This window comes from Chiloscyllium plagiosum, chromosome 29, assembly GCF_004010195.1.
Source record: "Chiloscyllium plagiosum isolate BGI_BamShark_2017 chromosome 29, ASM401019v2, whole genome shotgun sequence".
NCBI classification, from domain to species: domain Eukaryota; kingdom Metazoa; phylum Chordata; class Chondrichthyes; order Orectolobiformes; family Hemiscylliidae; genus Chiloscyllium; species Chiloscyllium plagiosum.
Genome location: NC_057738.1, coordinates 38695163 through 38718259, shown reverse-complemented (window position 1 = coordinate 38718259; position 23097 = coordinate 38695163). Strand labels below are relative to the sequence as shown.

At 46.2% G+C, this 23097-nt stretch overlaps 1 protein-coding gene across 1 annotated transcript in view; it reads right to left on the bottom strand.

The window, feature by feature from the left end:
- The window catches only part of LOC122564537 (copine-4), a 359527-nt gene that overhangs the window by 6144 nt on the left and 330286 nt on the right, over positions 1 to 23097 (bottom strand). The window contains exons 11-15 of the mRNA XM_043719590.1: positions 20850 to 20983; positions 20167 to 20221; positions 10956 to 11007; positions 8207 to 8340; positions 7425 to 7661 (exon numbers count right to left, since the gene is read on the bottom strand). Of these exons, the coding sequence (XP_043575525.1) occupies positions 7425 to 7661; positions 8207 to 8340; positions 10956 to 11007; positions 20167 to 20221; positions 20850 to 20983 (612 nt within the window). The remainder of the gene's footprint in view (positions 1 to 7424; positions 7662 to 8206; positions 8341 to 10955; positions 11008 to 20166; positions 20222 to 20849; positions 20984 to 23097) is intronic.

Sequence of the window (23097 nt, the reverse complement as noted above, 5' to 3'; positions counted from 1 at the left end):
ACACTCACCAGACACAATTCACTGTGACACTGACCAGATACAACTCACTGTAACACTGACCAGACATAGCTCACTGTGACACTGAACAGACACAAATCACTGTGACACTGACCAGATACAACTCACTGTAACACTGACAAGATACAGCTCACTGTAATACTGACCAGATACAACTCACTGTAACACTCACCAGGCACAATTCACTGTGACACTGACCAGATACAACTCACTGTCACACTGACCAGATACAACTCACTGTAACACTGACAAGATACAGCTCACTGTAATACTGACCAGATACAACTCAGTGTCACTGACCAGATACAACTGACTGTAACACTGACAAAATACAGCTCACTGTAACACTGACCAGATACAACTCACTGTAACACTGACAAAATACAGCTCACTGTAATACTGACCAGATACAACTCAGTGTCACTGACCAGATACAACTCACTCTGACACTGACCAGATACAGCTCACTGTAACACTGACCAGATACAACTCACTGTAACACTCACCAGACACAATTCACTGTGACACTGACCAGATACAACAGACTGTAACACTGACCAGATACAGCTCACTGTGTCACTGACCAGATACAACTCACTGTAACACTCACCAGACACAATTCACTGTAACATTGACCAGATAACACTCACCAGACACAATTCACTGTAACATTGACCAGATACATTTCACTGTGTCACTGACCACACTCAACTCACTGTGACACTGACCAGATACAACTCACTGTAACATTGACCAGATACAGCTAACTGTAACACTGACCAAATACAACTCACTATGACACTGACCAGATACAACTCACTATGACACTGACCAGATACAACCCACTGTAACACTGAGCAGACACAACCCACTGACCAGCCCTTCCTGAAGAAGAGCTCATGCCCGAAACGTCGATTCTCCTGCTCCTTGGATGCTGCCTGACCTGTTGCGCTTTTCCAGCAACACATTTTCAACTCTGATCTCCAGCGTTTGCAGTCCTCACTTTCTCCCACTGACCAGGCGAATCCGATGTGATAGACAGAGTAAAATGAAAACTTGGAGAAAAGGTGCACATGTTCGCCATTTGGCCCTTTGTTCCTGCTCCACCATATAATAAGATCATCCTGATGATCTAACTGAGACAGCATTCCTGCTTCCTCTCCCTTTGATCCCTCCTACTTGGAAACATTCAATGTTTCACCCGCAATTGCTATCTGCGGCAGAAAATTCCACTGACTCAGCCCCCTCTGGGTGAAGAACATTCTCCTCATCTGAGTTTGAAATGACCAAACCTGTATCCTCAGACTGTGACCCCTAATTGTGGACTCCCAGGTCTTTGCGAATATCCTTCCTGTGTTGACCGTGTTAAACCGAGCCACATCACTTTGTCAATTATCTTGCAAATACAAGCCTATGTATTGAGGGTCTAACTTGATCCAAACAACAAGTGTAGACCTTCAACTTTAGACAGGGGCATAATTTTTTAGATTAGATTGCTTAGTGTGGAAACAGGCCCTTCGGCCCAACAATTCCACACCGACCCGCCGAAGCGCTAACCATCCAGACCCATTCCCCTACATTTACCCCTTCACCTAACACTACGGGCAATTTAACTTGGCCAATTCACCTAACCTGCATGTTTTTGGACTGGGGGAGGAAACCAGAGCACCCGGAGGAAACCCACACAGACATGGGGAGAATGTGCAAACTCCACACAGACAGTCGCCTGAGGCGGGAATTGAACCTAGGTCTCTGGTGCTGTGAGGCAGCAGTGCTAAGCACCGTGCCGCCCACGTAATGTCGAAGCTAGAATCATTCCTCACTAGGAGGCCATTATCGAGTAAACAAATACATAACTTTAGCTTTGATCAAGTATCCTAGGATTGGTTACTTACACACATCACTGTTCTCTCTCTTTGGTTGCCTTGAAGACAGAGGTCCAATGGTTTTATGTGTAACAAATTACATAATGCATTTTAGGAATTAGCCTTCACTAAATAACTTTTAGAACTGGACATATCAGATATTCTTTGAGAGGGGTAATTACAGGATAATGTGCAAAAATTCAGAGGATTCAGAGGAGATTGGCAAGAATGATTCCCGGGTTGAGGAACTTGCAACACATGGATAAACGGGACAAGCTGGGACTGTTTTCTAGGAGCGGAGAAGGTCTTCCAGTCATGACGGGTTTGGACAGAGTAGAGAGGACTAAAACCTGTTTCCATTGGGAGAAAGACTGATAAACAGAGGACAACAATTTCAGGTTGTTGACAAAAGAAGCCCAGCAATAGCAGGAAAGATGTGAAATAAACTCAGCAAGGGGAGGGATGGCCTCAGGGTATTATTGTGAGATTGTTAATCCCAAGATCCGAGCAATGCTCTGCATGTCCAGGTTCACATCCTGCCATGGTAGAATTGGAATTAAATACAAATCTGCAATTAAGAGTCTAATGATGATCATGAAAAAGCTGTCAATTGTTGGAATGTCCTGAATACCATTTAAGGAAGGAAACTGCCATCCTTACCTGGTCTGGACGACAGCAATGTGGTTGACTCTGAACTGACCTCTGGGCAATTAGGGATGGGTAATAAATGCTGACCTTGCCAGAGACACCCACATCCCATGAGTGAATAAAACACATGGGGTGGCACGGTGGCTCAGTGGTTAGCACTGCTGCCACACAGGGCCAGGGACCTGGGTTCAATTCCCGCCTCGGGCAACTGTCTGTGTGGAGTTTGTACATTCGCCCCGTTTCCTCCAGGTCCTCTGGTTTCCTCCCACAATCCAAAGATGTGCAGGTAAGGTGAATTGGCCTTGCAAAATTGCCCACAGTGTTAGGTGAATTAGTCAGGGGTAAATGTAGGGGAATGGGTCTGGGTGGTTTGCTCTTCAGAGGGTCTGTGTGGACCTGTTGGGCCAAAGGGCCTGTTTCCACACTGTAGGTAATCTAATCTATCTAAAAAAAGGACTGGCAGTATCTGTGGAGAGAGAACCAGAGTTAAAGTGTCAAGTCCAGTATGACTCTCCTTCATAACGATTCCAAAGCACACTCAGAAATACAGAGTTCTGAAGAAGGGTCACTGGACTCAAAGAATTATCTCTGTTTCCTTCTCCACAGACCCTGCCAAACCTGCTGATTTTATTCTCTGTGTTTGTCTCAGAGTTCCAGCCTTCACAGTATTTGACCTTTATTGAGTACTTTTATTACATGAGGATAGAACGGACACTGTAGGCAAATGTGGTCCTCATTTTAATCAGCTGAAAGAAAATGCTTGGGAAACATTTGAAATGACAACTATCAAAGTGCCAACAGGATTAATCAACTCTTTGAGCATGCTCCATGTTCCACGTTGATCCTGGCTGATTCAGCCTTCACTCCGTTTCCTGTCCATTCTCCATTTCTCTCTATTCCCTGAGACACTAAAATTCTGTCTGTCCCAGCCTTAAAGCTATTAGACAATGGAGCCTCCATAATTCTCTGGGTGGAGAGTTCCATTTACAACACCTTGAGTGAAAATTCTTCCTTTTGTCTGAGTCCTAATGGATTGACCCCTTCGATCCTAACCAGGAATTGCGGCATGTCCATACACACCTTCACTGATTTTTACAGATGCATGATAGAAAACATTCCACTCGGGTGCATAATGGTCTGGTCCAGCAGCTGCACTGCCCATGGCTATGAGAAACTAGAGAAAGTTGTGTGCATGGCCCAGATCATCACAGAAGCCAAGTCTCCGTCCATGGACTCCACTTACACTTGCTGTTGCCGTGGAAAGGCTGCCAACATCATCAAAGACCCCTCCCACCCTGGCAACGCTCTTTTTCAACCTCTTCCATCAGGCAGCAGATACAGAAGCTTGAACACCCGCGCCAACAGGTTCAGGAACAGCTTCTTCCCCGCTGTTACTAGACTGCTGCATGGACTCTCTACCTTCAAAATAATGTTGATCTTGTTAATGATGCACCTTCTGTGCAGGCATAACCTTGTATACCTCACTCGGTCTAAGCACCCTATGATCTGTATGTCCTTGTTTGCTTTAATCTGTCTTAACTGCTTGCAAAACAAAGCTTTTCACTGTATTTAGGTACACGCGACTACAATAAAACAAATCAAATTAAATGTCTAACCACCTTATCCTAACTCTGTGTCTCTGTGTTTTAGACTTGCCTAGCCAGAAGCTAACAGTGTCATCCTGCTGTGCCCCTTCACAATTTACCTTGAAGATTGAAGATCCTCGGAACTCCAGACAGGATTAGCCCGATTTACTCAGGGACCTTTCTCTGTGAGCCGTGCCCTTAAGTCATTCCGAGCTATCAAAGCCACACACTCCTTTGAAGCAACACCACTTCAGCTGGAAATAAGTGTGACTGATAAATCAAACACCAGCCGCTTGGAGCTAGTTTCAAAATATTAACATATTTGTTGGATCTGCCCACCCCCCATCCCCCCAATCACACAACCTCAATTCTGCTTCGTCCTGTTCAAAGTGTGGTAACCCTCCGATTTAGTCCCTACCCAAACATCCTGTCATTTGGAAGCTTCGAAAGCTAGTGCTTCCAAAAAAACCTGTTGGACCATAACCTGGTTTTGTGTGATTTTTTTAACTTTCTGAGAGGTTATTTGAATACTCTGCAGTACCATAGTGTTTTTTAATCAAAGTGGGAATCTTGCATTAATTAGTCATGCATGCTCAAGGTAGCGGTCCTTCATTAAATATTTACTTTATTGAGTTTGCGATTTAATGCTTTCAATACTTTGATGTTTAATCTTTGAAGAAAACAATTATGGAAATGATTATAGCAGTAACTTGCAGAGTTTTATCCAAACTTGTAACCAGTTTGAGTTCTGAGGACGCAACCAAGTTACCTCACCGCTCAAATTCCACCCCCTCCCCCCTCGCCCCATTGTTTTAGACATATCTGTTTATCACTTTCCAGTGTAGACCTTTTCAAAATGTAACACTAACGCTGAGTGTTCGCTGCAGGGAGACCCGTCCGTCCCCATTTGAATCTGATCACTACCTGATCAGCAACGTGTTACACCAGCCAGCACATCCTGAGGTCACGCTTGAACTGAGACCTTTCATTCCAGACCTAGTGACACTACCAGCATGCCACAAAAGCCCTTATAGGCACCACTGAGTTCTGCCCGATCTTTAATGGGTATACAAAGGAATTGGTCTAAAGAGGGTTCTTACCCCTCCCACAGCATTGGGCACTGTCATTCCATCGACTATAATCTCGAGCCTGACTTTCCCTTTTGCTCAGGTCTGTGTAAGAATGTGAACATATGCAAACACTCTGCCCATCTCCCTCCCAGCCTCCTCAATTCACATTTGAGTGACTCTTTACAGATGCTCTCCCATTGATGTATTTGGAGGTGGGGGCCATATCAAATAGAGTGGATGGCATTCTGCCCAGCCCAGCCTGCCCAGTGTATTTCAGGGGTAGGGTGGGTTAGTACTGGGTGTAAGGCATCAGGCAAGCCTTCCCACCCTCGGGCCTATTGAGATGATTAAGGTGAGGAGATCAACACAGGTCGCTGGTGGGCAGGAAGCGGGGGATCCATGTGCCAACTGGGGACACCCTTCAAAGGCTGGAACCACTCTTGATGCCTCACTTTCCCCCCAGCCTCTCTAACGCAGCTCCCCATCACTGGGATGCTCACTGTGAATTGTTTTGCTTTACTCACATTCATTTCTTCCTCAGAACTCCTTATGGTCATTGTTAATTAGAATTAGAATCCCTACAGGTGAAAACAGGCCCTTCAGCCCAGCAAGTCCACACCGGCCTTTCCATCCACCCAAACCCACCCCCCTCCCCTATTACTCTAACATTTCCCCTAACTAATGCACCTAGCCTACGTATCTCTGAATCCCCTAACCTGCACATCTTTGGGTTGTGGGAGGAAACCCACGCATACAGGGGAAAAATGTGCAAACTCCACATAAACAGTCGTTCGAGGCTGGAATTGAACCCGGGTCCCTGGTGCTGTGAGGCAGCAGTGCTAACCACTGTGCCACCACAGCTTTCGACCAATCATATTCTCTTTTGAAAAATTCATTCACAGGACATCGATGTCATTGGTAAGGCCAGGGCTTACTGCCTGTCCCTAACTGCCCAGGGGGTAGTTGTGACTCAGTCACATTGGGTTTGGAGTCACATGTAGGCTAGACCAGGTAAGGATGGCAGATTTCCTTCCCTAAAGGACATTAGTGAACCATCTACCAGGCCCACTGTCAAGGAAAGGCTGCCAGCATTCTCAAAGATCGATCCCACCCTGGCAATGTTTATCCACAACCTCTATCATTGGGGAGAAGGTACAGAAGCCTGAACACATGCACCAGCCGGTTTCGAAACAGTTTCTACCCTACTGTTGTTCGAATACTGAATGGACACTCAAACTCTTAACATTCGCCTGTACCTGTGTTTTTGGTTTTGCCGCTGTTTACCTATTATTTACTTATCTATGCTATTTAACTCTGATCTACTCGTATTGCTCGCAACACAAAGCTTTTCACTGTGCCTCGGTACACGTGATAATAAATTCAATTCAAATGTTTTTTTTTCCGACAATTGGTAATGGCTACGTTGCTGTTGAGACTTATAAGCCCAGATTTTTATTGAATTCAAATTCCACCGTCTGTCACGGCAGGATTTGAATCTGGGCCCCCGGAACATCACCTGCATCTCTGGAGTAATAGCCTAGTGGCAATATCCATCATGACAGCTCTCCACAATGGGACCTCCAACTGTTGTGTAGACCTTTAGGGTTTGGCCTCAACAGTGACTGCTGGAACCAGGTGTCAATGTGATGGCAGACAGAGTGGGTCCCCCTGGTGGTACCACACCAGAGGGTTAGCACTCGAGACTCTCCTCTCCACCTACCTAGCCTCAGGCTACTCAGAATGGCAACCCCTCATCTCAGTCACGCCATCTTCTGCTGTGGACTTTTTGAAGCCACTGAGAAGATGTGTCGAGTTGAAGATGTCTTCATTCCCCCTCTTGCTGTTCGTCCCAAACTGCAGGATCTCTGGGTGGATCTCCAGGCTTGGCCGCTGTTATATCCCGACCAAAACCCGACGCGGTCACTTTTGGGGAAAATTGTTCCCAGGTGAATGTGTGGGGGTTGGGGTGTCACAGCCCTGATCTGATCCCAACATTGGGGTTTTGAACCCAAAAGCTAAAATCCTGCCCTGGGTGTCTTGATGAGGAGAAAGTGATGCCTCACTTCATTCTCATCTCTCTTGCAGACTCTCCAAAGATCACTGATCAATTCTATGATTGATAATGAGCACAAGCGGCTCTGTGGTTGGAGATGTGAAGGCTGGGCCTGACAGACCCTTCACTAAGACAGAGGGAGCCAGGTCTCAGACAAGAAGGTTGGAGTTTGATTCTCACTTACATGCTTGAAGTTCCTGAACGGTACAAACTGGACAATGTCTCGCAGAACAGGCTCTCCTTTCGGGGAGCGGAGAATCCCGTCATCTCCATCCAGCATCTGCATGTCACTGAAATCGGCGTTGCCCACTCCCACGATGATCACTGACATGGGAAGGTGGGAGGCATGGACAATGGCATCCCTGGTGTCAGCCATATCCGTGATGACTCCATCCGTCAGGATCAGGAGGATGAAGTATTGCTGTCAAACAGAGGAGGCGTATTTAGAATCATCCAACAATACTGCACTGAACGCCGCTCGGCCCATCATGACTATACTGGCACTTTGCCTAATGAATCCAATTCCCCTCAGTTTATCAAATGCCCTGCAAAATAAACAGGACAATGTACAATATAGAATGTGTCCCTCCTTTACACAACAGTGGATAGAGTTGCGTACAATATAAATTGTTGTTTCCCCCTTTACACTGGTATTTCTTCCGAATGTCCTGATGACCATAAGATGAAAAGCTTAGACAAAATGTCTCTTTTCTTTTCCATCAATATTTGCTGCATGAAGAGGGAGCTACGTTAACTGGAACAGGGATGATGGTACCAAAATGTGATTGTTAAAGGGCCATACATTTGCCCCCCACCCCCAGAGAGTCAGGGCAGGATTATGAACCAGCTGTGGGCAAAGGGAGAAGGTAGACCCACCCTACCTCCGCACCCCCCTCCCCTCCCCCGGGCGTGTCTTCTGTAGCTGACTGCTTGCTCCCCCAAGTGTTGCCCACGGCGACCACTCACTGTCGCTTCCTTGGTGTGCATTTCCTCAGACGCTGAGCTGGCCACTTTCTGGATAATTGGGGCAATGTTTGTTGGTCCGTAAAGTTGGATTTTCGGAAGGCACTTCTGATAAGCTTCTACAACTCCTTGTATACCTTGTGGAAAAGCAGTTAGGAAGGAGAATGAGCAGGATGCAAAAAGCTTTTGGTGTAATATTCTACCCCCCACTTACCTTTCTTTCTGTCTTCTCTCAAGGAATGTTTGTGTTGCTGGCAAGGCTCACGTTTATTTCCCATTCCTAAGTGCCCTGGACCTGACAGGCTTACTGGGACATCTCAGAGAGTAGTCATCGAGATGTACAGCTCTTTCAGACCTTTCCGTCCAACTCGTCCATGCCAACCAGATATCCTAACCTAACCTAGTCCCATTTGCCAGCACTTGGCCCATATCCCTCCAAACCCTTCCTATTCATATACCCATCCAGATGTCTTTTAAATGTTGCAATTGTACCAGCCTCCACCACTTCCTCTGGCAGCTCATTCCATACACATACCACCCTCTGAGTGAAAACGTTGCCCCTGAGGTCCCTTTTATATCTTTCCCCTCTCACCCTAAACCTATGCCCTCTAGCTCTGGACTCCCCCACCCCAGGGAAAGACTTTGTCTATTTACCCTATCCATGCCCCTCATGATTTTATAAACCTCTATAAGGTCACCCCTCAGTCTCCAACACTCCAGGTAGTTAAGAGTCAAAGTCATGTGTAGTCCAGAACAGGTAAGGATGGTAGATTTCCTTCCCTGAAGCACATTAGTGAACCAGATAGAGTTTTACAACCATGCATGGTGGTTGCCATAGTTACCATGATTGAGTATTAGTTTATATTATTTTATATTACAAATTGATTAATTGAGTTTAAGTTCCACTAGCAGCCATGGTAGGTTTTGAGCTCATGATGTCAGTAACTTTCCTCAAAATCAGCTTGAACCCTTACTTTTAAGTATTGAGGGTGGGACTATGTTTTCAGAAAACCCAGAACCCACAATGTCTTGGGTGAATTGCACAGTCGGCACACGATGAGTTAAAAACAGCTTTAAGGTCAGGAATAAAAAGAGAGAACTGCGGATGCAGGGAATCAGAAACAAAACCAGAAATTGCTGGAAAAGCTCAGGCGGTCTGGCAGCATCTGTGGAGAGAAGTCAGAGTTAACATTATGGGTTGAGTGACCCTCCCTCTGAGATGCTGCCAGACCTGCTGAGCTTTTCCAGCAATTTCCATTTTGTCTTCGAGTTCAGGGATGTTTTGTAAAGGAAGCGAAGCTGAAGGGATTGGGAAAGTCTGTCGTCCGCATCTGTAGAGTTTAGGATATAGCATTTACAAAGCAAGAAAAGCTTGAGTGGTTGGTGGTAATTGGAAGAGACTGACAAACGTGGGAATATTCTTGGTTCCATGTTCTCTGATATCGACTCTGGGTGTTTTTCTCACGTCTTGTAAATTTGCGATAATATGCATGGAATGCAGAGGTCAGAGGTCGAATCAGCATTAGCATTTTGAGCAAACCACTGACTGCTAACCTCCAGCCAGGTAGGAGAAGCTCAGAACCTGAAGACTTACTCAGTACAAAGGAGTTAAACAAATGGGCTCATGCTGTATGCTTTAATTCTATTGGACTGTGTGACATGAGATCGTTGAAAACAAAGAATTCTTCCTGCAGTTGTTTTGGCTGTATTTGAAGTAATTGTGGAAAAATAACCGGAAAGACAGCTCAACCTTAGGATATAGAATGGGAATTCTATCCAATGTTGTGAACATTTAGGATGAACATTGTCCAAACCGAGACTCGCACCTGATGTGGAAATACATCACTGTACCTGCACTGGTGCTGGGTCAACACCCTGGCACTACGCACCCCGTTGCACAGTCTGTCCCTACACCCTTGCCATCGCCCAGTATCTGTCCCTACACCCTCCCCATTGCACAGTGTCTGTCCCTACACCCTCCCCATTGCATAGTGTCTGTCCCTACATCCTCCCCATCACACAGTGTCTGTCCCTACACCCTCCCCCTGTTCCTACACCCTCCCCATTGCACTGTCTGTCCCTACACCCTCCCCATCACATTGTGTCTGTCCCTACACCCTCCCCATCGCACAGTGTCTGTCCCTACACCCTCCCCATCGCAGTGTCTGTCCCTACACTCTCTCCATCGCACTGTGTCTGTCCCTACACCCTCCCTGTGGGACTTAGCGTGATCTTACATCCCATGGACTGCAGATGTTGAAGTGTGCAGCTAACCACCACCATGTCCAGGGCAATTAGGGATGAGCAGCAAATTACATTTCATTACAGTGTGGAAACAGGCCCTTCTGCCCAACAAGTCCACACCGACCCGCCAAAGCACAACCCACCTATACCCCTACATTTACCCCTTACCTAACACTACGGGCAATTTAGCATGGCCAATTCACCTGACCTGCACATCTTTGGACTGTGGGAGGAAACCGGAGCACCCGGAGGAAACCCACACAGACACGGGGAGAATGTGCAAACTCCACACAGTCAGTCGCCTGAGGCGGGAATTGAACCCGGGTCTCTGGCGCTGTGAGGCAACAGTGCTAACCACTGTGCCACCGTGCAAATGCCAGTGATGCCCTCATCCCATGAATGTATTAAAACATGACATACATCCATCAGCCCGGAGCAGTTGGGTTATTACAGCTCGGAGAAACACTGAAGACATTTCTAAGTCTGTTGGACGGTTCCTCTGTTTTACCTGCACATTCTGGGTTGTCTTCATTAAAGTTGATTGCAAAGTCATGAGACACCTGGAAACGAAGGGACAAAATAATACAATGTTAACCTTGATCAATAGAACCAAAGTCATTGCAGAAACCTTCAGGGTGGAGCGACATGGTCACCACACAACTCCTGTCACAAATGTTGAGATATTCACAGTGGTGAGGCTCTGGGATCTCTGAGGAATGGACTCCATCATCAGTCACCCAGCAAGAAAGGTGTGGTGGGGGAGGACGAAAAGCAGGAGGTTGTATTCAGGTCGTACGTGTTCCTGACAGTTCCAAGTTTCCCCTCGCTTGCATTTATTGCTGGCCCACGGGAGAAGAAGGTGACTTGAAACAGCAACGCGTGCCCCAATGACATAATTGGAAAACAGACAATATGGCGAGAGCTCAGCTGTGCAACCCCCAAACCCTTCCTATCAGACCTGTCCTATGAGGGGAGGGTGAGTGGAATGGACCTGTACGTTTTGGAATTTAGAAAGACAGGTAACTGCATTGAAACATAAGAGATGCAGAGAGAACTGTACAGGAGAGATGGTTTCCCTTCTGGGAGAATATTGGAAGACAGGGCATATTCTCAGAATAATGGGCCACACGCTTAAGATGGAGATAAGGAGCAATTTCTTGTCTCAGAGAGTAGTGAGGGTTTACTGGAGTAGTACCTGGAATGAGCTGTTGAGCAAAGGCTGGGCCTGTCTCCTCTGGGGCTTGGATGAGTCAGAGGTGACTGAATGGACCAAAGCAAGATTCTGGATGTGGAAAGGATGTTCACTTATGTGAGGGGAAGTTAGAATTAGGATTATTGATTTAAAAATAAGGGATAGCCCAGTTAAAACAGGGACGAGGAAACAAAATTCTCTGAAAGTTGTAAATGTTTGGAACTGCTTTCCACAAAAGACAGTGGATGCAAAATGTTAAAATATATTCAAGGTAGAGGGAGATGGATTCCTGATGGGCAGGGGTGGTGTGTGGGGGAGGGGGGTGGTGGGGAGGAGGGTGGGTAGAGATTCTCAGGAATATGCAGGGATGTACAGTTGAGGTTAAACTGTGATACAAACAAGGAACGCGCAGCCTTTTGAACTTGCTTTGCCACTCAGTAAGATCATGACTGATCTGAGCTGTCTCTAACCGAAACTCAGATCAGCTGCAATCTTACAGAATGGCAGAGCTAGCTGGAAGGGCTGAGCGGCCTTTTGTTCCTTGTTCATCTGGGAATTATTGTGACAGTAAGGTCTCCAGGTTCCTTCCATTTCTCTCCCACTCTGATATGAACAACAGAAACAACAATATCTGGGCTGGTCTTTCCGTCGGGTAACGGGATGGTTTGGGAACCTCGGCGTGACCCCTGGAGCAATCTCACCCGAGGGGCAGCCTCTGATTGGCCAGCTCTGCAATTAAAGATGGCGGCTGGCCATGCACTCCCACTGCGGGGAGGAGGGCACGGCCGGTGAAGAGGACACTCTGAAAACAAAAACAGAAATTGCTGGAAAATAATCAGGTGGAATCGGTGGAGAGAGACAAACAGAATGTTTCAGGGCTATGACGGGTGGCACAGTGGCTCAGTGGTTAGCACTGCTGCCTCACAGCGCCAGGGACCCAGGTTCATCCCACTGCGGGGAGGAGGGCACAGCCGGTGAAGAGGACACTCTGAAAACAAAAACAGAAATTGCTGGAAAATAATCGGTGGAATCGGTGGAGAGAGACAAACAGAATGTTTCAGGGCTATGACGGGTGGCACAGTGGCTCAGTGGTTAGCACTGCTGCCTCACAGCGCCAGGGACCCAGGTTCAATTCCCGTCTCGGGCGACTGTGTGTGTGCATATTCTCCCCGTGTCTGCGGGGTTTCCTCTGGGTGCTCCGGTTTCCTCCCACAATCCAAAAATATGCAGATTAGGTGGGTGAGCTATGCTAACTTGCCCATGGTGTTCAGCGATGTGTAGGTTAGGTGCATTACTTAGGGGTAAATGTAAAGTAATAGGGTAGGGGAATGGGTCTGGGTGGGTTACTCTTCGGACTGCCGGGTGTAGACCTGTTGGGCCAAATGGCCTGTTTCCACACTGTAGGGATTCTATGACCACCCATCAGATCTGGAAAAAATTGGTGAAGTGATAGGTTTTGATCACAGGGGACATGAGACAAGGAAGGTCTGTGGCAGGATAACAGAAGAGGTAATACTCTAGGGCCAGAATGGCAGTGGGGCAAGACACTAAACACTAAGACACTAAGGGTCACTGGACTCGAAGCATGAATCCCACCTTCCCTCCACAGATGCTGCCAGACCTGCCAAGTTTGACAACAATTTCTGTTCTCACTTCAGATTTCCAGCATCAGTAGCCCTTTGCTTTATTTTTCTGCAGTTCATTGCTTTATTTAAAAAGAAGATGAGCCTGGAGAAGGACCGCTGCTGTCCGAAAGCAGAAAATAAGGGAAACTCACAAAAGAAAGGAAGCAAATTGGAGGGGACAGTCTGGAATTGTGGAACTTGAGTCCAGGAGGCAGAAAGTGAAGAGTGAGGTGCTGTTCGCCAGGCCTTCTGTTGAGCCTCACAATAACAATGCAACAGGCCAATAACAGAGAGGTCAGGGTGACAGTGTGCAGGACGATTGAAAGCATGGTCACTTTGGTGGGATGAACAGGCTTGTGAAGCAGGAGGGGCTTGGCTGGAGACCTCAAATAGGAGGCCGTCATAAAGACCTCCCTCTTCAGTGGTAACGGGGAAGGGATGTCCCCAGCTTTTCTCCTTTCAGGAGTACTGCCAATGGCTGATGTGATGGCAGGAACACTGCCAATGGCTGATGGGAGGCAGGAGCACTGCCAATGGCTGATGGGATGGCAGGAGCACTGCCAATGGCTGATGGGAGGCAGGAGCACTGCCAATGGCTGATGGGAGGCAGGAGCACTGCCAATGGCTGATGTGAGGCAGGAGCACTGCCAATGGCTGATGGGAGGCAGGAGCACTGCCAATGGCTGATGGGATGGCAGGAGCACTGCCAATGGCTGATGGAATGGCAAGAAGCAAATTGGATGTCCAGCGCTGGTCCCCTGGTTTGAGGCTACCTGTGCAATGCCGATGAGTCTCCAACACAATGAGTCTCCATTCGACATTGGGAAAGTTGCTGTGTGATCTTGAAGAAGGGGGCAGTGATAATTCATCAAAGAATTGTCTGCCAACCTCCTCCCTCCACAGAAGGGAGCTGCTCATCCCTCCACGCCCCTGCTCCCCCAAAGGACACCCCTTCCTGAATGCCAATAATAGACAGGATGAGGTTAGTTACAAGAGTTCAAAACACAGCTGGTGCTTTGTATTTTATCATGGAATCCCTGCAGTGTGGAAGCAGCCTATTCAGTCCATTGAGTCCACACCAACCCGCCAAAGAGCATTCATCCAATCACTGTAACCTGCATTTCCCATGGCTGACCCACCTAGCTTACACATCCCAGGACACTATGGGCAACCCACCTAACCTCCATATCTTTGGACTGTGGGAGGAAACCAGAGTACCCAGAGGAAACCCATGGGGAGAACATGCAAACTCCACACAGACAGTTGCTCAAATGTGGAATCAAACCTGGGTCCCTGGTGCTGAGAGTCACCAGTGCTAACCACTGAGCCATCGTGCCGCCCCATCTTCAAGTTAAATTAACATCAGGTTAACAAAGAAACATTCTCTCTGTCTGTCTCTCTCTCTCTCTCACTTAAACACACACACACACACACACACAGAATGCTGGAGAATCCCAGCAGGTCTGGCAGCATCTGTGCAGAGACAATGCTTCAAGTCCGGTGACCATTCTTCAGAACTGGAAGGTGTGGAAAAGTGGTTTCTTTAAACATTTAACAGAGGTGGGGGGGTGAGGGGGGAGGTGAAGTGGAGGCCCAGTGTAAGAGATAAATCTAGAAAGAGAGCTCATAGTTTTAGGATAACGGTAACAGATATGAGAACTGAGATGAGAAGGAATTACTTTTTTCAAAGGGTGGTGAATCTGTGGAATTCACTCTCCCAGAGTGTGGTGGATGCTAGGACATTGAGTACATTTAAAGAGGGGATGAACTTAACATTAGTTAGTAATGAATCGAAGATTAAATAATTCTTCAGAGGCTGGCATCCCACCATCAATCACCCTTCACTTACAAATGCATAGCCTTTGACAATGCACGACCTCTCACTGAGCCAGGAATTCCCCATGTTCAATATCCTTGACTTTCATCCTTTTATGTCAGCGAGGGCTCCCTGATTGGGTTTGATTAACAGCCCCAATCATATTGTATGAGGTCCACCTGGGTTACCTCGTTACACCTGCAATTCTTAATACTGCCTGACATGCTGTGCTTTTCCAGCACCGCACTCTCGACTCTGATCTCCAGCATCTGCAGTCCTCACTTTCCCTACCTGACCTCATTACACTCACTACAGAAGGGGAGCAGGTGGGAATGTGGAACTGAGGCCGAGGTAGGATCTGTCATGATTGCATTAAATGGCAGAACAGGCTCAAGGGGCTGAATGGCCTCCTCCTGTTCTTAGTTCTTACATTCGAAGGGGTTACCAATGACGGTGAAAGACAAAATGTGGGTTAATTAAGGTGTGAAAGAGAGAGAATGGGTCTCTCTCTCTCTCTCTCATCATTGCCTTGGATTAGAGAAGGAAGGCCTGACAGCCCAGAAATCCCTCGGGATGTTTGCACTGGATGGAGATTGGCAATACCCACCCAGGGAAACATGGGAAGATTGCTCTGCAAGATCACCCATGTAGGCACCTTGGGACAGTGAACTGTAGTTGACAACCCTCCTTTTTAATTCTATAGTGAGAGTCAGGCAGGGAGCATGAAGGTCAGTAGCAGAGCCAACTCGTTTCCCCATTATTAGGCGGCATCACGACAGAATGCAACTGGAAGGCAGTTGAACATGGGCAGATGGCCCTGGAAATTGCGTGCATGAGGACGAGGTTGTACTGATAAGTGCTCTGCACCTTTGGGAATATTTGTAATTGGCTTCAGAGCATCCTGGACTGTGGAAGTTTATTCTTAATGCTCCTCTTTCCAGTGGGAATTTCGAATATACCTTGTAAAGACAAAATTCTTGTGTGATTTGCCAGCATGGAAGCAATTTCCTCAAATTGAGAGTCTCACAAATGGACAGGGAGCTTTTTGTAATGTGCAACCTGCTTCACCAGCTAAACTTCCGACAATAACTTGCAGACACTGCAAAATGTATTTTTAAAATGTTCACAAGATGTGGGCGTTACTGGCTGGGCCATCATTTATTGCCCATCCTTAGTAAGTGAGTCAGTCTCCTCTTCCTTGAGAAAACATGATCAAATAAAACATTCCTCTTGTCAAAAAAAACCCAGCAATCAGCTTTCAGTTTGGTGTATGATGCTCATGACAACTTGCATTTATATATTAGCTTTAACAGAGTAAATCATCCCAAAGTGCTTCACAGGAACATTATCCAAGCGGACTGTAACACTGTGTCACATCAGGAGATCAGGAATTACACAGAACATTTTCCTCATTCCTATATGGTCATGATTCAAAGGCTGACAAAGAGATAAGTCTCCGCCAGGCTTCATACTGAAGAGCCTGACAAGGATATGGGTCTAAAACCATAGAATCCCTGTAATGTGGAAACAGAATATTCAGCCCATATTGACCCTCTGAAGAGCATCCTACCCAGACACACCCTCTACCGTATCCCCATATTTCTCATGACCAATCCACCTTGCCTACACATCCCTGGACACTATGGACAATGGGAGGAAACTGGAGCACCCAGAGGAATGTGCAAACTCCACATAAACAGTCACTTGAGGGTGGACTCGAACCGAGGTCCCTGGCACTGTGAGGCAGCAGTGCTAACCACTGAGCCACCATGCTGGGTTCTCCAAAGGATTGGCATTAGTGTAGCTTGGATGAGGAGTTCATCAACTACTTTTAAGTTTGTTTCTTTGAGTAGTAATGAGAGAACAGATGTTATCATCCTGGGTGTTGTTTAATGAGAAAGAAGTGATTCATAGTCTCAGAGTTAAGGCACCACTGGGTAGCTATGACCACAATGTGAGTGAATTCTACATTCAATTTGTAAGGGAGAAGATTGGGTCTAAGACTAGTAATTCACACTTAAATATGGACAGGCATATGGGCTTGAAAGTTGAGCTCAATGAAGTGAACTGGCATACTGGACTAGAGGTTAGGTGACCAGAACCCCGGGGTAGATTTGAATGGAATATTTCAGAATACTCAGAATAAGTATATTCCTGTTGAAAAGAAAAATTCTAAATGGTGAACCTACTATCTGTGATCAACTACAGAAATTAGGGAATGCATCGAATGAATCACAAAAGCATTTAACTGCGAAAGATCAGTGGTTGGTCTTTGATATTGAGCAGAGTGGATTGGGCAGAGCAATGGCAGACTGAATTGAACCCCGATATGTGAAAGGTGATGCATTTTGGTAGGTCTGATGATGGAAGGATACAATGGATGGTAGACCCCTAAGGTGTGCTGAGGAACACAGGGACCTTGGTGTACAAGTCCATAAACCCCTGTAGGTGTCAGCGCAGGTGGGCCGGATAGTGAAGAAGGGAAATGGGATGCTTACCTTCATTGGACAATATGTAGAATTTAGGAGCACAGAAGCCTTGCTATAATTCTTGCTATAACTTTACAAAACATTGGTTAGGCCACAGCTGGAGTACTGTGTGCAGTCTGATCACCACACTATCGGAAGGTTGTGATTGCACAGGACAGGAGGCAGAGGAGATTCACCAGGATGGTTACTGGGGTGAAAAGTCTCAGTTATGAGGAGAGGCTAGATAAGCTGGTCACAAATCTATCTATCTCCACCTTAGAAATAGTCCAAGTCCCAGCCTCCCCTATTCTCTGAGGAAGAGAGTTCCAAAATCTCATGATCCACTCTGAGAAGCAAATTTCTCCTCAACTCCCACTTAAATTTGAAGTCCTGAAGCCCTTTAAGCAAAGTCTCTGAGTCCCAGCCTCTCCCACCAGGGAAGAAGTGGTCTGTACTCAATGGAGTTTAAAAGGGCGAGAGGGAATCTGATTAAAACTTACAGAATACTGAGTGGGCTGGATAGTGTGGATGTGGAGAAGATGTTTCTAATAGTAGGAGAGACTAGGGCCCGAGGCGCAGCCTCAGAGTGAAGGTACAACCTTTTAGACCTGAGATCAGTGAGAGGCTGGTGAATCTGTGAAACTCATTGCCACAGAGGGCTGTTAAAGCCGAGTCAGTGAGTATGTTTATGACAGAGGAAGCTAGGTTCTTGATTGGTAAGAGGAACAAGACTTACTGGGAGAAGGCAGGAGATTGGGGTTGAAGAAGTTATCAGTCATGATTGAACAGCGGAGGAGACTTAATGGGCCGAATGGCCTAATTCTGTTGCTGTATCTTATGGTCTTATGTTCTTATGGAGAGCAAGAGTCTGCAACCACAAACAATAGAAGGTTTGGATTTGCTAGCAGATGTTGTACATGTTAATCTATCATTCAGATATGCTTTGGAAAACAAAGACCTCTGGGAATAACTTACGAATTTAGACATTTGAAACATCAGGCCATGAACACTATCCTTCGTTCTGATTACACCCCAGCCCAGCCCCAGCCAGTGTCTAGTTTGCATGGGTTTGCTCTCAGCAGAGATTACCTATTTCTACCATTTGTACCTACCATTAACACCTATTCCGCTCTCTTATCACTCCTCTATCACCATGAACATTCTCTTTGTCTTTGGTTTTAAGCACCCTCACCAGCTGCACCTCCTCCCCCTTTGTCAACAGCACAAAAAAAATCACTCATTTACCATCACCCTTCAGCTCCAAAGGGGAACCTGAATTTGAAACGATAACTCTGTTTCTCTTCCCACAGATGCTGCCAGGCCCATTCAGCCTCTCAAGCACTTTCTGGTTTCAGTTTGCTTTCATCTGGAAGAATGTCTGTGCTCAAAGAGTGAGGAATGCTTGAAATAATTCCCAGAGTGGGTAACAAGCAGAAGCTTTAGGGAGATTCAGGGCAGATGCCACCATGGAGAAATGGAACATAATCCCTCAAGGGATAGGGGGCTTTTAAATTTTAATTAAAAGCTTTGACCTTGTATCTCGAAAACTGTTGTTATTAAGTCATTCTTTCCCTCCATTCTGTCACGACCTTCCCTTGGGTTTATCTTCCCCTAATTCACTTGCTCAAAACCCATTACCATTTTGAACTTTTCCCAGTACTGAAGGGCACCTTCCTGAATAATTAACTGTTTTTCTTTCTCCCCCAGTGCTGCTGCCAGACATGCTTAAAGTACAGTGAAACAGGTTTGATGGGCCGAATGGCCTATACCAGCTCCTGTCTTACTCGATCCTCTAAAAAGTGATGACGTGAAATGTAGAAATTCAGCAAATTTCTATGCATTATTTATAACCGTTGTAACAAACTCTTCTTAAAACGTTCTAACTAACTGAAGGGTTTTGTCCCATATAACAGGGCACAGGCCCAATGTAAAAATGTTAAGAGGAGGCCTTTTTATGTCATCCTACAACAGTGGGATGTTTTATGAAGGAAACAAATGGAAGAAGGAGTTTAGCCCGTGTAAATGTAAGATGATACACTTTGCGAGCTCAAATGTTCAGAATATTGTGTTCAGTTCTGGTCGCCACATTACAGGAAGGATGTGAAGGCTTTGGAGAGGGTGTCAAAGAGGTTTACAAGGATGCTGCCTGGATTAGAGGGTATGAGCTATAAGGAGAGGCTAGAAAAACAAAGTATCTTTTCTCTGGAGTGGCAGAGGCTGAGGGGAGACCTGACAGAAGTCTAAAATTATGAGATGCATACATAAGGTTGATGGTCAGAATCTTTTTTCCAGAGTTTAAATATCTAAAAGTAGGGGGGCGTGCATCTAAGGTGAGAGGGGGGAATGTTCAAAGGAGATATGAGGGACAAGTTTTTTACACAGAGAGTGGTGTGAGCTGGAACAGGTTGCCAGGAGTAGTGGTGAAGATAGATATGATAGAGGCATTTAAGGGACTTTTAGATAAGCATATGGATATGCAAGGAAAGGATTAATATGGACCCAGGGCAGGCAGAAGGGATTAGTTTAAATTGGAGTCATGTTCAGAGCAACATTGTGGACTGAATGGCCTGTGCCATGCTGTCCAGTTCTATGTTGTATTAATTTCCAATGGTGCTCACTTTAGAATCTGGTGGTATTCTTGCTCCAAATCCAAAGGCTGGGAACATCTTGTCACTGGAATGAGATAAAAACAATGTTAATCATTGCAGTACCAGTGAACACTCGCGGCGAGGGATATTTGAACACATGAAATTACTTATTTTAGGGGAACAGTGAAAGAATAGAAAGCCACTATGCCTTAAACTGCCCATCCCCTCTTGCTTCCTGGCATTAAGTAGGCTTTAATGGAGCATTCATGTCCCAAGCTAGAATGATTACTAAAAGCAATGATTATGAATCAGTCAAGAGCATCATTCTTCACTTCAGTATCAAAAAAAATCCACTTGTGAAGTAAAGTGCAGCATCTATAAGCTGCAATTCACTGAGGCTCCTCTGACAGCACCAAAAATCACACAACATCACTCCAACACCAACGGAGGTAGCCTTGTGCAAATTTTGTAAAAGGCTAAAGTGCCATTCCAAAGCCCAGGTTTGCTTTCTCCCTGAAACAGCCTCACCTGCAAATGAAGAAACTTCGACTTTACCAATCAAAGATAGGGCCCTCTTAAAAAGTGAGTCTGCTTCCAGCGGAATGCCCCTTAGCTACGATTGGGCTGTGAACACTGTATGCAACATCAGGGTGGCTGGCTTTCAATTGACATTGACCAGCTTAGCGATGACAATGCCACAGAGCTGACCTTACCTGTCATAGTCTTGGCAGATCTCACCCACAGCCACCAGAGCTTTCAGGTATTCGTTAGGCTGGTATGGGTGGATGTAGTGGAGGGAGCAGCTGTTCCTTGGATCCCCATTCGAGGCTGTGAAATCTATAGCGACCTGGGGAAACAAACGCATATACACACACACGGCCGTAACTATCCTCTTAGACATGACTCGGATACACCCCAACTGAGGAATTCAGGAGCAACTTTTTTTCCCGAGATTGTGGTGGGAATGAGCGATTCAACTGGGACAATACGCAATGTCAGCAGAAGTAGGCCATTTGGCCCCTTGAGCCCGCTCTGTTGTTCACGGCGGATCCGACAGTCCTCACATCCACTTTCCTGCCTTTTCCCCCAAAATAAGACTCATGACCGCACAGAGTGGTCCAATGGTCCCAGATACATTTTAGGGAAGCTCAAAAAGGAATTAGGAATAAAAGGACATACCCAGACAATGATGGGAAGCTGATGTTGTTTCTCTTTAATCCTTTAGAGGAAATGGACACCACTGTTCAAGGCCAGTATTGATGCTCAAAGCGAACTGCCCTTGAACAGTACATCTTACTCAGCCATCTCTGAGGGCAGTTATGAGTCAAGAACATGGTGACAAGAGTGAACCAAATGGGTTTGTAACCAAATTCCTTGGTAGTTGTCATGACGACTATCACAAAGATTTGTATTTCGTTTAAAACATCCTGGTTTATGAACCAAGTTCACATTTCACCAGTTACCATGGATGGGATTTGAACCCACGCTCCCCAAGCATTAACCTTGGCTTCTAGATTCCTAGTCCATTACTACTATTTTGCTATTCCTCACAATCCACATTCCTCCCACCAATGTGGGGTGTGTGTGTACACCAGCATAGACTGTTGTGTAAGGGCTTTTGGTCCCTGTAGCATCCTGGTGATAATGTCAGAGAGCTGTTACCCACCGGGTATGAATATGCACACAGTTACTTGGATATTCATGGAGAATTATGAGAAAGCAGCACATGAAAAGAATAAGTTCTTCAATAATGCAACAGCAAGCCTAGAGTCTAGTATAACTCAGGTATAGTGGTAGTTATAAATCAGGTATAGTGGTAGTTATAAATCAGGTATAGTGGTAGTTATAACTCAGGTATAATGATAGTTATAACTCAGGTATGGTGGCAGTTATAACTCACGTGTGGGGGTCGTTAGCATGAATATGCAATATACAAGAGTTCAAAAGAAGCCCAAGCTTGAAGAAAGTTCTTGATCTTCACTTTAAGATTACAAGAGGTAGAATCAGAAGTAGGTAATTTAACCCATTGAGTCTGCTATGCCATTCAATGAGATCATAGCTGATCTGATCATCCTCAACTCCACATTCCCTGTAACCCTTGAATCCCTTTCTGATTATGAATCCGACAGGGAATCAAAGGTTACTCTCCTCAGCCAGGCCGAATGAACCCAAACTTTTGAGGTGGGTGTAAAACCAAACAACAAAAGTTGGATTTGTTAGGTCAGATGTCTTTCAGCTGTTGTCTTGATGGAATTTCCTGTTGGCCTGAGGGATCACACATTGCCCATGAAGACACTGCAATGCTTGTGCAGATATTCCTTCAGATGCCAAATCATTTCGGACGACTGTCTGTGTGGAGTTTGCACATTCTCCCCGTGTCTGCGTGGGTTTCCTCTGGGTGCTTCAGTTTCCTCCCACAATCGAAAGCTTGTACAGGTTAGGGTGGATTGGCCATGCTAAATTGCCCATAGTGTTCAGGGATGTGGGGGTTAGGGACATTAGTCATGTGCTCAGGGGTAAATGCAGGGGAAATGGGTCTGGGTGGGTTACTTTTTGGAGGGTCAGTGTGGGCTTGTACACCTCTTCCCACCCTACCTCCTGCAAAAATGCCATCCCGTATTCCCAATTCCTCCGCCTCCGCCATATCTGCTTCCAGGAGGACCAGTTCCACCACAGAACACACCAGATGGCCTCCTTCTTTAGAGAGCACAATTTCCCTCCTCACGTGGTTAAAGATGCCCTCCAATGCATCTCGTCCACATCACTCACCTCCGTCCCCAGACCCCAGCCTTCCAACCATAACAAGGACAGAACCCCCCTGGTTCTCACCTTCCACCCTACCAACCTTCGCATAAACCAAATCATCCGCCAACATTTCCGCCACCTCCAAACAGACCCCACCACCAGGGATATATTTCCCTCCCCACCCCTTTCCGCTTTCCGCAAAGACCGTTCCCTCCA